Source organism: Poromitra crassiceps, assembly GCF_964638095.1.
Source record: "Poromitra crassiceps genome assembly, chromosome: 6".
Classification (NCBI taxonomy): Eukaryota; Metazoa; Chordata; class Actinopteri; order Beryciformes; family Melamphaidae; genus Poromitra; species Poromitra crassiceps.
This window is the reverse complement of record NC_139627.1, coordinates 25,038,880-25,053,835: the sequence shown is the minus strand read 5'-3', so window position 1 is coordinate 25,053,835 and position 14,956 is coordinate 25,038,880. Positions and strand designations below refer to the sequence as shown.

The 14,956-nt window shown below is 43.0% G+C and overlaps 1 protein-coding gene across 1 annotated transcript in view; it reads left to right on the top strand.

The window, feature by feature from the left end:
- Positions 1–14,745, top strand: part of LOC310777812 (general transcription factor IIF subunit 2-like) — a gene marked incomplete at its 5' end in the record, with an annotated part of 98,519 nt that extends 83,774 nt beyond the window's left edge. The window contains 3 exons of the mRNA XM_083638168.1: positions 6,754–6,853; positions 10,867–11,010; positions 14,523–14,745. Coding sequence (XP_083494294.1) covers positions 6,754–6,853; positions 10,867–11,010; positions 14,523–14,654 — 376 coding nt within the window. The 3' untranslated portion in view covers positions 14,655–14,745. The remainder of the gene's footprint in view (positions 1–6,753; positions 6,854–10,866; positions 11,011–14,522) is intronic.
- Positions 14,746–14,956: the final 211 nt, after the last annotated feature.

Sequence of the window (14,956 nt, the reverse complement as noted above, 5' to 3'; positions counted from 1 at the left end):
AATCCACGGCTGATCATGCGAATTGGCTGTTGCAGCGGACATGGAGCAGCTCAATTGTGGGAGCAGATTGGCTGCTGCTGCTGTAGGCACATCTAACGTTAAAACGCTTCATGCATATCGATGCATACGGATGCGATGCGATTTCCGTTTCCCCAAAGACTTATTCTCTGTTTTTCTCTGCCTTTCTGTTAACCTGGAGAGCACTGTCGCCACCTAAGGGTTCTGTAAAATAGGTTATAGACCTCCAATAGCTATAATAGTTGTACAGGAGATGCGGAAGGCTTTGATCGACGTCCCACCGTCAAAAAACGCATTGGACGTCGAAAGACGTCCGTGGCACTCTACGTCACTATTTGATTGGACGTCGAAAGACGTCCATGGCACTCAATGAGTTAAGAACAAATTCATGCATTTTAGTTTAAAATGTAAAAAAAGTTCTTATAGGGGGCATGCCCCCCGGACCCCCCAAGAGGGTCCAAGCAAGGTCCACCCACCACAATCTTTCCAAATCCTGTGGGAAACATATAGAGAAACAAGGCCAGGTCGAAACCTGGCATACGGCCGGTGCATGGGATCGTCACCTATACCCATACACATTTTAACACGTTCACTGCCAATGACGAGTTGACTCGTCAAACACAATCCAACCGTTCACTGCCAATGACGAGTTGACTCGTCAAAAAAAAAAAAAAAATTTTGACGGTGCTACGTGGATCAATGTCCCCCACGTCTCCTATAAAAATATTGGAAGTATTGAATGTGTATAATCTATTTTACCGACCAACTAAGTGGCGACAGTGCTCTCCCGACAGAGAGAAAGCCAACCAAAAACAGCCGCGGGAGCAAGCCATTCAAATGGCTTGGCGATTTTACAGTCATCAGTCACCAGACTCGCCCGAGAGCGGCCGCGCCAGCAGCAGCACACAGAGAGCGGAGAGCGGTGCTGGCGTGGGGGATTGCAAATTTGCATAATAGATTATGGGTGAAACACACTTTGAAACACCCGCAGAAAGGCCAGAATCGCACGCATTCCGAAAACCCAGAAACGAACGAGCCTCATTCTCATACTGTAGGCGAAAACGCTTTCACGCTGCTGCACACCGGCGCACAACGGTGGGGGGTTCCAAAAATAGACTGGGTGGGCAGCATAAAGCCTAGAATCGCACAAAGCTTCATCAAAGCTCTCAACCGAAAATCCAAGAAACGATTGAGTCCCATCCACAGTCCACACTCGCCGACGAGGGGCCGCCAGAGAGGGAGGCTGCTCACTGCTCAGACAGGCAGGAGAAACTGGCTTGTGACAAACGCCACCAGACACGCCCACGGAGGGAGGAGTTTAAAGGAGAGGGTGTTCAGAACTATATTGTTCAGATGTCTGATCTCTCACTGATGCCAAAAATAAATGGTTAAAGTGACTGTTCTGCCTGTTTGATTGAATTTCACAAAACTGCGATTATCTCAGCTTCCTGTCTCACACGCTGAAACCATGCTGTACTCAACGGCTAATATCTACATAACTACTAACTCTACAAACTAACTCTTTTAGACAGAGAAAGCACACATTCTATTAGTACTTTTGTGAACTTCGTGTTCACAAAGTCCAAGCAGAAAATTATCCTCGGCTCTTGTAAAATGAGCCAGAATCCTCAAGAAACGGCTTGGCAGAAGCTACCTACAGTAAAAAAAAAAATGGCTGGCAGTGAATGTGTTAACAATCAACATAACACATATAATCCATCATCTGATTTTCCACCTTTTTTCCCTGTTTGTGTTTAGGGATGCAGGATAAAGATTTTTTTTTTTTTTTTTAATAAATGCTGCAGCTGCACACTTACGGTTTAAACTTGAATTTTAATCGTTGTTTTCTTTGTTCTTTGATGTGAATTTATGGCTTTTTGGCACCTATATGTAACCATTTAAGGTTGAGATAATTGTATTATCATTATATGGTCCAAATATTTCAGTAAAGCACTTGAAACACTTGAAATATTCTTGCTTGGGTGGTATCATTCTACATGAAATGATGGTCAAATGTATTATTTTTAGTAAAATAACATGTCAGGTGTGCAATGCAATATTTGTAATGGAATCATTATGGGACACGGCTAAGAGCCGAACTTAGCCATAGTTCCATAATGATTCCATTTGCATTGCACATGTGCTACACTATGCTAGCTAACGCTGTGCCAGGTATTAGCCGTGTCCCATAAAGATTCCATTACAAAACACGTTAACGTTAACGTTAGCCAAACGTTTTTTTGGTTACACAATGCATTGCCAGCTATCTCAAAAACTAATGTGACAGGATAAGGTCCGTTTGATATGTTGTTAAACGTGTTATTTTACACCGTTTGAAAGAATTAACCCACCTTGAATTCTTTGAACAGGTCTGGGTGCCTGTCTTTCAGGTGCTTGGCGAGATTGGATGTGTTACCCCTTAGCAAAAAGAAGTATACTTCAAGTTTATTTTATTAAGTAAACTTAAGTAAAGACCAAGTGTACTTTTATGCAAGTATACTTATATACCCAAGTATACTTTATGCACCAAGTATACTAATATCAATATACTAGTAGTATACTCCAAGTGTACTTGCCTAATACTTCTAGAACTTAATTGGCACTAAATTGGCCCAATTCAGTATACTTTATGCACCAAGTATACTAATATAAATATACTAGTAGTATACTCCAAGTGTACTTGCCTAATACTTCTTGACACTAAATTGGCACTAAATCGGCCTAATTCAGTATACTAGTAGTATACTAAGTAAGTATACTACTAGTATACTTTAAGTTTAAGGAAAAAGTATGACCATGTGAGATTCGAACTCAGGGCCCCTTCCTTTCAGCACATTGTCCTGTGTCTTATCCACTCGGCTATCCGTTCAGCTGAGTAAAGTAGTGAATGTTGACCATACCACTATATGTGTATCTGTCTCTATTCTAACACTATAGGTCGGATTGGGCTGAAAATTTGCATGGAGGTGGGTTATGATCTGGGGAAGGTCATGAGCAGATTGGAAAGTCCTGGAATCACCTGGAAAGTCCTGGGAAATCCTGGAAACGACCTGGAAAACACCTCATGCCCACAGCCCAGTTCGGATTGGGCTGAAATTTTGCATGGAGGGGGGTAGTGATCTGGGGAAGGTCATGGGCATGTCATCAAGTCCTGGGACCACCTGGAAAGACCTGGAAAATCCTGGAAAACACCTGGAAAACACCTTACGCCCACACCCCAGGACGGATTGGGCTGAAATTTTGCATGGCGGGGTGTTAGGATCTGGGGAAGGTCATGGGTCCATCACCAAGTCCTTGAACCACCTGGAAAGTCCTGGAAAATCCTGGAAACCACCTGGAAAATACTTCACATCCACACCCCAGGTCAGATTGGGCTGAAATCTTGCATGGCAGGGGGTTATGATCCGGAGAAGGTCATGGGCACTTCATCAAGTCCTGGAACCACTTGGAAAGTCCTGGAAAACACCTGACACCCACATCCCAGGTGGCATTGTACTGAATCTTTGCATGGCGGTGGGTTGTGATCAGGGGATGGTCATAGGCAGGTTGTGTACTTCTGGAAACCATGTCTGGACACCACCATAATTTCCAGCGAAGCAAAAGTCACAGTTGTATTGCTTTAATTGTGCCTATAAAAGGGAGCATGGGCTCTGTTTGTCTGTTTGTTTCTCTGTTTCAATTGTCCCTCTGATGATTTCATTCATGAATTAATGTCTATGACATCATCACTGATGATGTCACATGTGATGTTGAGCAATTGTGTGCTGAGTGACATCACTCAAGCACTCCATATTCTGGTAGCCTTAGCAGCCAGTATACATCAAGTCTGCTACTCTCATATATGGGAGAATTGTCAATAAAATCAGCCAAATGTGTATGGTGTATACTACCTCAAAGAAACCGATATGTCTGAAAAAGTATTTAATCGGCTATAATCTATCGACTATAAGGGACCACATGGAAATAAGCCTCTGGGATTTATTGTGATATCCTGATTTTTCCATTTTATATGCAGAACTGCTGTAGCCTACTTCAAATAAAACAAATCAACTACAAGCCAAGTATACTTATAATTTCTGTATAAGGCAAGAATACTTATTTATACTTTTCTTGTGTGTATCTCAATCACAAGTTTAAGTACAAGTACAAGCCAAGTATACTTAGACTTTTCTGTATACTGTGTAAGTACACTTAAGTATAAGTATACTTAAGTGTAAGTATACTGTGTGCTGTGTAAGTGCACTTAAGTATAAGTATACTTAGGTGTAAGTATACTTAAGTATAAGTATACTTGGGTGTAAGTATACTTGGGTGTAAGTATACTTGGGTGTAAGTATACTGTGTACTGTGTAAGTATACTTAAGTATAAGTATACTTAGGTGTAAGTATACTTAAGTATAAGTATACTTGGGTGTAAGTATACTTGGGTGTAAGTATACTTGGGTGTAAGTATACTGTGTACTGTGTAAGTATACTTAAGTATAAGTATACTTAAATGTAAGTATACTTGATAATGTGTAAGTACACTTAAGTATAAGTATACTCAAGTGTAAGTATACTTAAGTAACATTTTTATAAGTATATATTTGATAAGTATATAAAAAGTAAACTGAAAGTATACTCTCTCATTTTAAGTTTAAAAGAAGTATACTAAAGTATACTAATTGTACACTTGTATAAACTTCTTTTTGCTAAGGGACCCTTGCCATAAAAAGTTGAATGTAGGCTAAGTAAGCAGCAGAAGCACTATTGTTTTTGTTTTAAATACTTGAGGGCTACATGCCACTGGTGTTGCACTGTCTGCACTCACTGCCATACAGAGAGAGTTGAATGTAAGAAGTAAGCAGAAGCACATTGTTTTGTTTTAAAGTTGAAGGCTACATGCCATTTGTGGTAACTGTCTGCCTTTCCGAAGCCCTGCCACTCCAAACGTTAACTTCCATTATTCGGACTGGCGGTCGTTCACCTTAGAAGCCGCAATGCCGACCTTAGGTTTAGGCGTGGGGGTGGGAGAGGTTAGGTTTTGGGTTAGGGTCTGGGGGAGGTTAGGTTTAGGCATGGGGGAGGTTAGGTTTGGCATGGGGGCTGGGAGAGGTTAGTGAAAAACGGGGAATATAGAACCCTTTCTGAGTGCCGATATTTCGGAGTGGCAGAACGTCGGAGTGGCAGCACGTCGGAGTGGCAGCATGTAACCGCCATTTGTTCATTGGAAATTGTTGCATACTTTAATAAAGGAGATCTCACTGCTGTTTACATGCTTTTCCGATCGGCTAACACGCTAGTTATAGCCTACTTAGCTCAGCTGTTAGCTACTTAGCTCTCTGCCTCGCGGTAAGATGTTCATGTTCCTTACGCATACCATTCATGTATATTTGCTGGAAGGGGAGACGTCTCCCGCTACTGTTGATGTCCAGAGACACTGTGAAATGTGTGTTTGTTTATTTGTTGCGTCGACTCGCGTGTAACGTTAACATGGGCGCGGACCCTCTGCGGCCGTGAGCGACTCTGTCAAGCTGAACAAGATCAGATCAGGGCAGACAGGAAGTCCGAAACCGGACATTCGTCAAATAAAACAAATTTCAAAGTAAAAGCCCATCTTGATGAAAGGGTGCCAGGAGTCGTGTATGCAGCCCATCTTGATGAAAGGGTGCCAGGAGTCGTGTATGCAGCGATTGGGACACACATGCTCCCATAGGCCGGTGCAAGCACCGGCCTAAAAACATCACATGGATGCAACTGGGACGTATCATCAGTGATGTACCCTGGGGTCATAGGATGTTTCGGGTACTGCAACATCATACACCCTCGCCCAGTAGCTACGTCCCAGTAGCTACCCACAGTCAGCCCTCTTAGGGAAAGACAGGGCCACTCAATCCGCTGCTCCGGAACTACTCTGCTGGGACCGGGAGGCTCTGGCACGTGGAGGGACTGGGCTCTGTGGGTTGCCCCCTGTCCGGACTCCTCCTACGTCTCACCAGGTCCAGGACCTGTGCGTTGCACCAGACTCCCCCGCTCCCAACATTTCATTCGGGTATGATGTTCACTCCCTTACCCTCCGGAAGGCGCTACAGGACACTAAAAACTCGCACTTCCAGATTCCATAACTCCTTCTTCCCAAGGGCCGTCATATTACTCAATAAATCACAATCACTTCCCAAATTATAAAGTATTATGCTGCTGTCATATGTGTGTATATATGTATATATGTATATATGATGAGTATATATATAGATTTATATTGCATATAGTTATTTACATATAGTTATTTACTACTATTATTACCATATATGATGAGTATATATATAGATTTATATTGCATATAGTTATTTACTACTATTATTACCATTACTACCCCATTTATTATTAAGTCTATCTACTGTGGGGTCTGGTGAATTGTTGGTGAATTGTCTGGTTGTACTGTATGTCTGCACAAAGGGGAGCTTGCAACTGCAATTTCGCTGTATGATTTATTATGCAATGACAAAATAAACTACTACTACTACTACTACTAATTAATTAATTGGGAAAAGGACCACTGGAACAAACGCCACGAACATGATCGGGCTACTTTTTTTCTGTGTACTCTGCCGTTTAACTACTTTCTGACATTGGGGGGGGGGGGGGGGGGGGGGGGGGTCTGTGGCCCTAATGGATAAAATTATGGGTCACTGCTTTAGACTTGGAGAATAGATTGTATTTAAACTGTGTGTGTGTGTGTGCGTGTGTGTGTGTCAGACTGCAGATGGAGGAGTCGTCCAAGCCGCAGCGTCTGTCCCAGCAGCTGGAGAAAGCCATCACCACCATCTTTAAACCTGTAGCCAACCACCGTGTCAACGTAAGAGTTCTATCACAATATCTTTAAACCTGTATAGCCAACCACCGGGTCAACATAAGAGAGAGCTCTATGTTACCAACATCCTTAACCCATTGATACCTGATGCAGCATTTGTGTGTGTATCCCTTTAAGACCGCGAACCGCATCACGCAGTTTGCGGTCTTAAAGGGATACACACACAAATGAGGGATATACACGCAAATGCTGCATCAGGTATCAATGGGTTAAACCTGTAGCCAACCACCAGGTCAACGTAAGAGCTCTATGGTACCAACATCTTTAAACCTGTAGCCAACCACCAGGTCAACGTAAGAGCTCTATGGTACCAACATCTTTAAACCTGTAGCCAACCACCAGGTCAACGTACTGTAAGAGCTCTATGTTACAACATCTTTAAACCTGTAGCCAACCACCAGGTCAACGTAAGAGCTCTATGTTACAACATCTTTAAACCTGTAGCCAACCACCAGGTCAACGTAAGAGCTCTATATTACCAACATCTTTAAACCTGTAGCCAACCACCAGGTCAGCGTAAGAGCTCTATGTTACAACATCTTTAAACCTGTACCCAACCACCAGGTCAACGTAAGAGCTCTATGTTACCAACATCTTTAAACCTGTAGCCAACCACCAGGTCAACGTAAGAGCTCTATGTTACAACATCTTTAAACCTGTACCCAACCACCAGGTCAACGTAAGAGCTCTATGTTACAACATCTTTAAACCTGTACCCAACCACCGGGTCAACGTAAGAGCTCTATGTTACCAACATCTTTAAACCTGTAGCCAACCACCAGGTCAACGTAAGAGCTCTATATTACCAACATCTTTAAACCTGTAGCCAACCACCGGGTCAACGTAAGAGCTCTATGGTACCAACATCTTTAAACCTGTAGCCAACCACCAGGTCAACGTAAGAGCTCTATGTTACCAACATCTTTAAACCTGTAGCCAACCACCAGGTCAACGTAAGAGCTCTATGTTACAACATCTTTAAACCTGTACCCAACCACCAGGTCAACGTAAGAGCTCTATGTTACAACATCTTTAAACCTGTACCCAACCACCGGGTCAACGTAAGAGCTCTATGTTACCAACATCTTTAAACCTGTACCCAACCACCAGGTCAACGTAAGAGCTCTATATTACCAACATCTTTAAACCTGTAGCCAACCACCGGGTCAACGTAAGAGCTCTATGGTACCAACATCTTTAAACCTGTAGCCAACCACCGGGTCAACGTAAGAGCTCTATGTTAACAACATCTTTAAACCTGTAGCCAACCAGGTCAACGTAAGAGCTCTATGGTACCAGAGGGGGTGTGACCGTGGTGTGACTCAAACAGAGGGGGTGTGACTGTGGTGTGACTCAAACAATTCAATTCAATTCAATTCAATTCAAAAAACTTTATTAGTCCCGCAAGGGGCAATTTAAGGCATGAATACTGCAAACAAGCTGTACTTTGTACACATCCAAAAACAATACAAAAAACAAGACAATAAATACAATAAATGGCACTGATAAAGCAAGATCCCTGATTACAATGTATCCAACACCACAAAGGAATATAGGTGTCAGATCAATACAAATTAAATTCAGTCAATACAATCCAAGTGCATATTAGACTTGTTCAAGGGTTCAAATCAAAAGGTCAAGGTGCAGACTTAGTCTAGATAAACTGACCATTTCTTGTACTGTGGCTGTTCACCAGTCGAATGGCCTCTGGAACAAAACCAAACTTCCTTCTGTTTGTTTTGCAGGCAGGCTGTCTAAAGCGCTTTCCTGATGGCATTAAGTCAAAACAGACATGAAGGACATGTGTAGAGTCATTGATTATCTTGTGCGCTTTCTTGAGCACTTGTGCACTATTAAACTGTACTAGGGATCTTTGTGTTTTGCCTATAATTTTAGAGCTAAGGTTGACAACACCTTGCAGTCTGTTCTTGTCTTTTTGACAGAGGGATGAGAACCAGCAGATAAATGAAAATGTTAAAATACTTTCAATAAAGGAAGAATAAAACGTGGCCAGAATTCTCTGGTCGACTCCAAAGGAGTTTAGTTTACGAAGACAGTACAGACGCTGATGAGCCTTTTTTACAACAATATCTGTATTGTCACTGAATCTCAGTTTGTCATCAAACACAGTTCCCAGATATTTATAGTTCTGGACAATTTCCACATCAGCTCCATGGATGGTTGTTGGAGCGATGTCTATGTGTTTTGGTGAGATTACCATTTCTTTGGTTTTGGACACATTTAGATCTAAAAGAGAGCGATCACACCAGTCTACAAAGTCTTGTATTATGGGTCCATGTGATTGGTCTGACTGACTGAGAAGAGATAAGATAACACTGTCGTCAGCAAATTTTATAATATGGTGATTTTTATATTTGCTAAGACAGTCGTTTGTATATAAAATAAAAAGAAAGGAAGAAAGAACACAGCCCTGCGGTGACCCAGTGGAAATTAAAATCGATTTGGAGCTTTTTCCATTTATACTTACTGTCTGAGTTCTACTAGTAAGAAAACTAATAATCCATCTGATGAGTTGATGATCCAAGTGAAAATAATTTATAAGTTTTTCTACTAATATGTGAGGTTGCATTGTATTAAAGGCTGAGGAAAAATCAACAAAAAGTAATCTTGCATATGTGTTTTTTTGTTCCAGGTGTTCGTGTACAGAATTCAAAATAAATAACTTGGCATCATCAACACCTCTCTCAGGCTTATATGCAAATTACATGGGGTCAAGAGCTGATCTGGTTACATTAACAATTTCACTTTTGACAATCTTCTCCAAACTTTTCATTACCAATGATGTTAAGGCTATAGGCCGCAGGTCATTAAGAATTTTAGGTCTGCTGATCTTTGGAATTGGAATAATGTTAGAGTTCTTCCAGAGATCAGGAACCACAGCTAGGTCCAAGGAGAGCTGGAATAGTCTTTGAAACACCTTGCTCAGCTCATCAGCACAGTGTTTCAGTGTCCGTCCACATATTCCATCTGGTCCTTTAGCTTTGTTTACCTTACTCGCTTTAAAACATTTAGCTACCGACTGCGTGGAAACTTGCAGTGGATGCCCAAGTGAGAGTGTATCTGATAACTCCTTAAGTTGAGTACTAAAATCTTGTGAGTCAAAGCGGCAGAATAACTTGTTTGCCTCATCTGCCAGGGACTCCTGGCTACTATCTCCTATTTGTATGCGTCTAGGGCCTGTACTGGCATTTGTCCCCGACATAATTTTAATTCCTTTCCAGGCTGAGCGCATGTCACCATGATTATATTTTTCTGCTATTTTATTCCTATAATTTAACCTTGCCTGTCTCACTGCTCGCTTGACCTCTTTATTAACATCTTTCTTCTCCTCAGGTGTGCCACAGAAAAATATCCTTTTCTTTTTATTAAGAATGCTTTTTAGGTCCTTCGTTACCCAAGGTTTATTATTCGGGAGAATTTTTGTTTCTTTGGAGGGTATCACTGTGTCCACGCAGAAATTAATATATGATGATATAACATCTACTTGATCATTTATGTCTGAGCTTGGCTCAACAAGAGCATCCCATACAGTACATTCAAATGAGCCTCTAAGGGCCTCAATGTTGTTTTCAGACCAGACCTTGAATGTCTTTGTAACTGGTTTTTCTCTTAAAAAGACTGGTTGGTATGCAGGGGCCAGCAGAACGGCGTTGTGGTCCGTGAATCCAAGGCCCGGTAGGGGGAAGGATCTATATGCTCTGGGAACAGAGCCGTAGCATTTATCCAGCACTTTGTTGAGTCGTGTAGGGCAGTCAATATACTGGTGGTATGCAGGTAAGACACCATCCAGCTGACAGTGATTGAAGTCGCCTAGGAAAAACTTGGGTGCATCTGTCGATATTTTATCCATCTTGCTTACAGCGTCCGCTATAACTTCCAATGCATGAGGGGGTGTGACCGTGGTGTGACTCAAACAGAAGGGGTGTGACCATTTTGTGACTCAAACAGGGGGTGTGACCGTGGTGCGCCCCCTGCAGGTGGAGCATGAGAAGAAGAAGAAGGCAGAGGGGAAGATGGTGCGGGCGGAGCGGCAGGTGGTGTTGGACATGCTCTTCTCTGCCTTCGAGAGACACCAGTATTACAACATCAGGGACCTGGTGGACATCACCAAGCAACCTGTGGTGAGCACCGACACACAAGCACACACACACACACACACACACACACACACACACACACACACACACACACACACACACACACACTTGACCTCCATACCAAATTTCACCCCTCTGCCCCTGCCATCCTGCATTTCAAGCCCCCCACCACCCCCTTTTAGCCACTGAACAGAAATACGTACGCATGCACGCATACACACACGCGCGCCCACACACACACACACACACACACACACACACACACACACAGACACACAGAGCAACAAAAAAAATAATATATATACCTGCCCACCATCCACCTGGTGTGTTAAAGTTGAACAAATCGCCCACCACATGACGTCCAGCTTATTCACGTTCTAATTTGGGTGCACGTGTGTGTGTGTACACACACACACACACACACACACACACACACACACACACACACACACACAATCGATAGTTTGTGGCAGCATTCCAGCTAGCGGAGCAGCAGTGTGTAGGAGCTGGTGAGACCTGGAGGTTGCGTCTGATTGCGTAACATAGAGTAGGAGTTAAACGCCACACTGCCTCATCTCTCTCCCCGAGCACTTGGCCGTCGCTCAAATCAACTCAGCTCAAGTATCACAGATGCTCATTTTCAAAACAGGGTTCCAACACATCATCGATAACATTTCAAAACTTTTCCAGGACTTTTCAAGGATCCATAATAGTATTTCCATGTAATGTGAGGCAGTAACATACAAAATAAAACAAACAGTAATGTCTTCATTTGATGTAGACTGCAAAGGACATGTAACTGGTTCATTAAGCTTGCATTCCAGGAATATTGTATTTACCATGACTATGGCGCTTCAAGCCGGCAGGTAGCACTCTTGCCTTGGTGTGTCCGCACAGAAGCAGCCGGCTGCACGGTTCTCTCCGGATCCCACTCACATAGCGCCAGAACATGCTCGATTTATTGGGGGCAGAACACGCCAGGATTAGCCAACACCAACTCCAGTCCCCAGAATTGTCAAATCAAATCATCGACACGCTATGGCCCGCCTCTCAACCCTCTTTCATCTCAGGCAATAGAGAACCGTAGGGATGAGTCCGGAAGTATACTTCCGGGTTCATCAGGGGAAAAGTGAATGGGGTTTTAGAAAGTGGATTTCACTTAACACGTTGAGTGCCAATGACGAGATATCTCGGCTTACAGGATCCAACCGTTGAGTGCCAAAGACGAGATATCTCGGTTTACATAAACATTTTTTTTTTTGACGGTGGGACATCGATCAACCCCTTTTACGTCTCCTATACCAATATTGGAGGAAGAGAATGTGTATAATCTATTTTACCGACCAGCTAAGTGGCGACAGTGCTCTCCAGACAGAGACAAAGCCGAGCAAAAACAGCCGCGGGTCCGCGGGAGAAAGCCATTCTCAAGGAAATAGCTGGGCGAAAACGCTTTCGATTTCACACACACACACACACACACACACACACACACACACACACGCGCGCGCGCGCGCGCACACACACACACACACACACTCGAGTACCTTTGAGCATAAATAAGACCAGAATCGCAAAAGCTTCTTCAAAGCTCTCAGCCGACACCTCAAGAAACGAACGAGCCCGTTTTACAGTAATCCAGACTGCCCGACAGCGGCCGCGGAGCCAGCAGCAGCAGCACAGACGGAGGGAGGAGTTTGGAGACACACACACACACACACACACACACACCCACACACACACACACACACACACACACACACACACACACACACACACACACACACACAATACAGTATACAGACTTGCCCAAGGGCACCCATAATCACAGGCACGTGAGGTGGTTCTAAAAATCCATTTATCTAAAAACTCTCTGAAAATCTCTGAAACCATGCTGTACTCAACGGCTAATATCTACATAACTACTAACTCTACAAACTAACTCTTTTAGACAGAGAAAGCACACATTCTATTAGTTCTTTTTAGATGATTGGTGTTCACGAAGTCTTAACAGAAAAGAATCCTCGGCTCTTGTAAAATGAGCCAGAATCCTCAAAAAAAAACCTGGCAGAACCTACCTACAGCATTGAAAAAAGGGCTGGCAGTCAATGTGTTAAATGCATAAAATAAGGTCTGTGGTTAACAAAGGTTTATGGGAACGCGAATTTGCCTTCAGCAGGATAATCTTCACAAACGTTAACTCATTCCACAGCAATAGCGGGGAATGAGTTAACGTTTGTGAAGATTATCCTGCTGAACCCAAATTTGCGTTCCCATAAACCTTTGTTAACCACAGACCTTATTTTATGCATTTAAATCCCTATTCTAAAACCCCATTCACTTTTCCCCTGATGAACCAAAATGGCAGCGATTTTCTGGTTAAGCCTAAAAAAAATACGTCATCCCTGCAGTACTTGTTTTCAGTCTGATACGTCATCGTCCCTCTCTGAGACCTGGTTCATGTGGTCTTTAAATAAAAAGTATAAAAAAAGAAAAGAAAACGCACTAAAAGCCAATATGAAGAGGTGAATTTCATGACTTTTCCACGCCTGGAAAAAGAGATTTTTAAATTCCATGACTTTTCCAGGGTCTCCATGACTGTGGGAAGGAACCCTGTCAAAAGTCTCCCCAACACACCACCCTGTTGGTATTCAGCAGGTATGGCGGCATGCCCCAATACTGGCTCAACAGAGACCCCTAGTGGCCAGTGGAGAGCAGGAGCAGCTTCCATACATGGGCTTGTTGAATGCTCTACTACTAACTCTACTGTGTTCTCTGCAGGGGCCAGTTGCATAAAGATAGACCTGGTCTTAGACTTAATGTGGCCTGAAGTCAAACTTGCTACTGACACTTGTATATATACACACACACACCTGTTAATACAACTTATTTTGTTGTAGATCTCTAAGGTGTTGTTTCTGTCTCTAAAGACTGGCTCTCTTCTTCAGGTCTTTAAAAAATGGTTTGCCATCTTTTAGGAGCTTCAATATTTAAATTTCCCACTCCGACAAGTGAGGCCGACTCTTGCCAAAACAAAATTGTTAACTCAAGATTAGCTCGGGGGAGGGGCTAACTTTCCTACCTCAAAGTCAGTCTGTGTTACTGTAAATATTACAGTTACTTAAAACGTATTAGTGTGGATGTGGCCTAGACCAATGATTCTCCAAAAAGAAAATCAAGGCCCTGAAAGTTTTTGAAAATAGACATAGACATGGGTCATTGAAAGTGCTTGAATTTATATATTTTGTCCAAGAATAGAAATTGAAGTTCATCACAGCACAGTCTGGTGTGGGACGCCTGACAGTAATTCTAACTATATTCACCCCCTTCAGTTGAGGGTTTGCTGCTCCTTTCTCCATTGGCCTTTCTAGTTAAACCACTCATCCATCCTGACAGTGTGTCCACTCCCAACAACATCATGTTCCGATGATTCCAGACTCTTTGGACACCTGGTACATATGGGAGAACAGAAAAATAGGGTGCTTTTTCATTTTGTGTTGGGGACTTCCAGTAGTAACATGTCTCTCCTCTCGCTCCAGACCTACCTGAAGGAGATCATAAGGGAAATTGGGGTGTACAACACCCGGGGAGCCCACAAGAGCACCTGGGAGCTGAAGCCAGAGTATCACCACTACCCGTCTGCTGATGAAGATAAGATGCAGACCATCTAGCCCCAACAAGGCCCTGTGAGCCTGGGTGCTGATGCTGCACTCGCATCGTCACATGGGGAACAGTAGATGGGTGAAAAAATACTATTCACTAGTGTGGAAAGGAACTTGTGTTTTTGGTGACTTCCTGAATACTTTATATGATGCATTTGAGTTCCTGTTGAGTTCCCAAGGAGTCTTTACAATCTGAAAGCAGAGGTGAGCGAGCAGTAGGAAGTTTGTATCTACTGTCTTTCCTAGGGATGCACAATATGATTTATTTTTTTGGGACGATATCTGTCATGGCAATCTCCCCCCAACCCCCA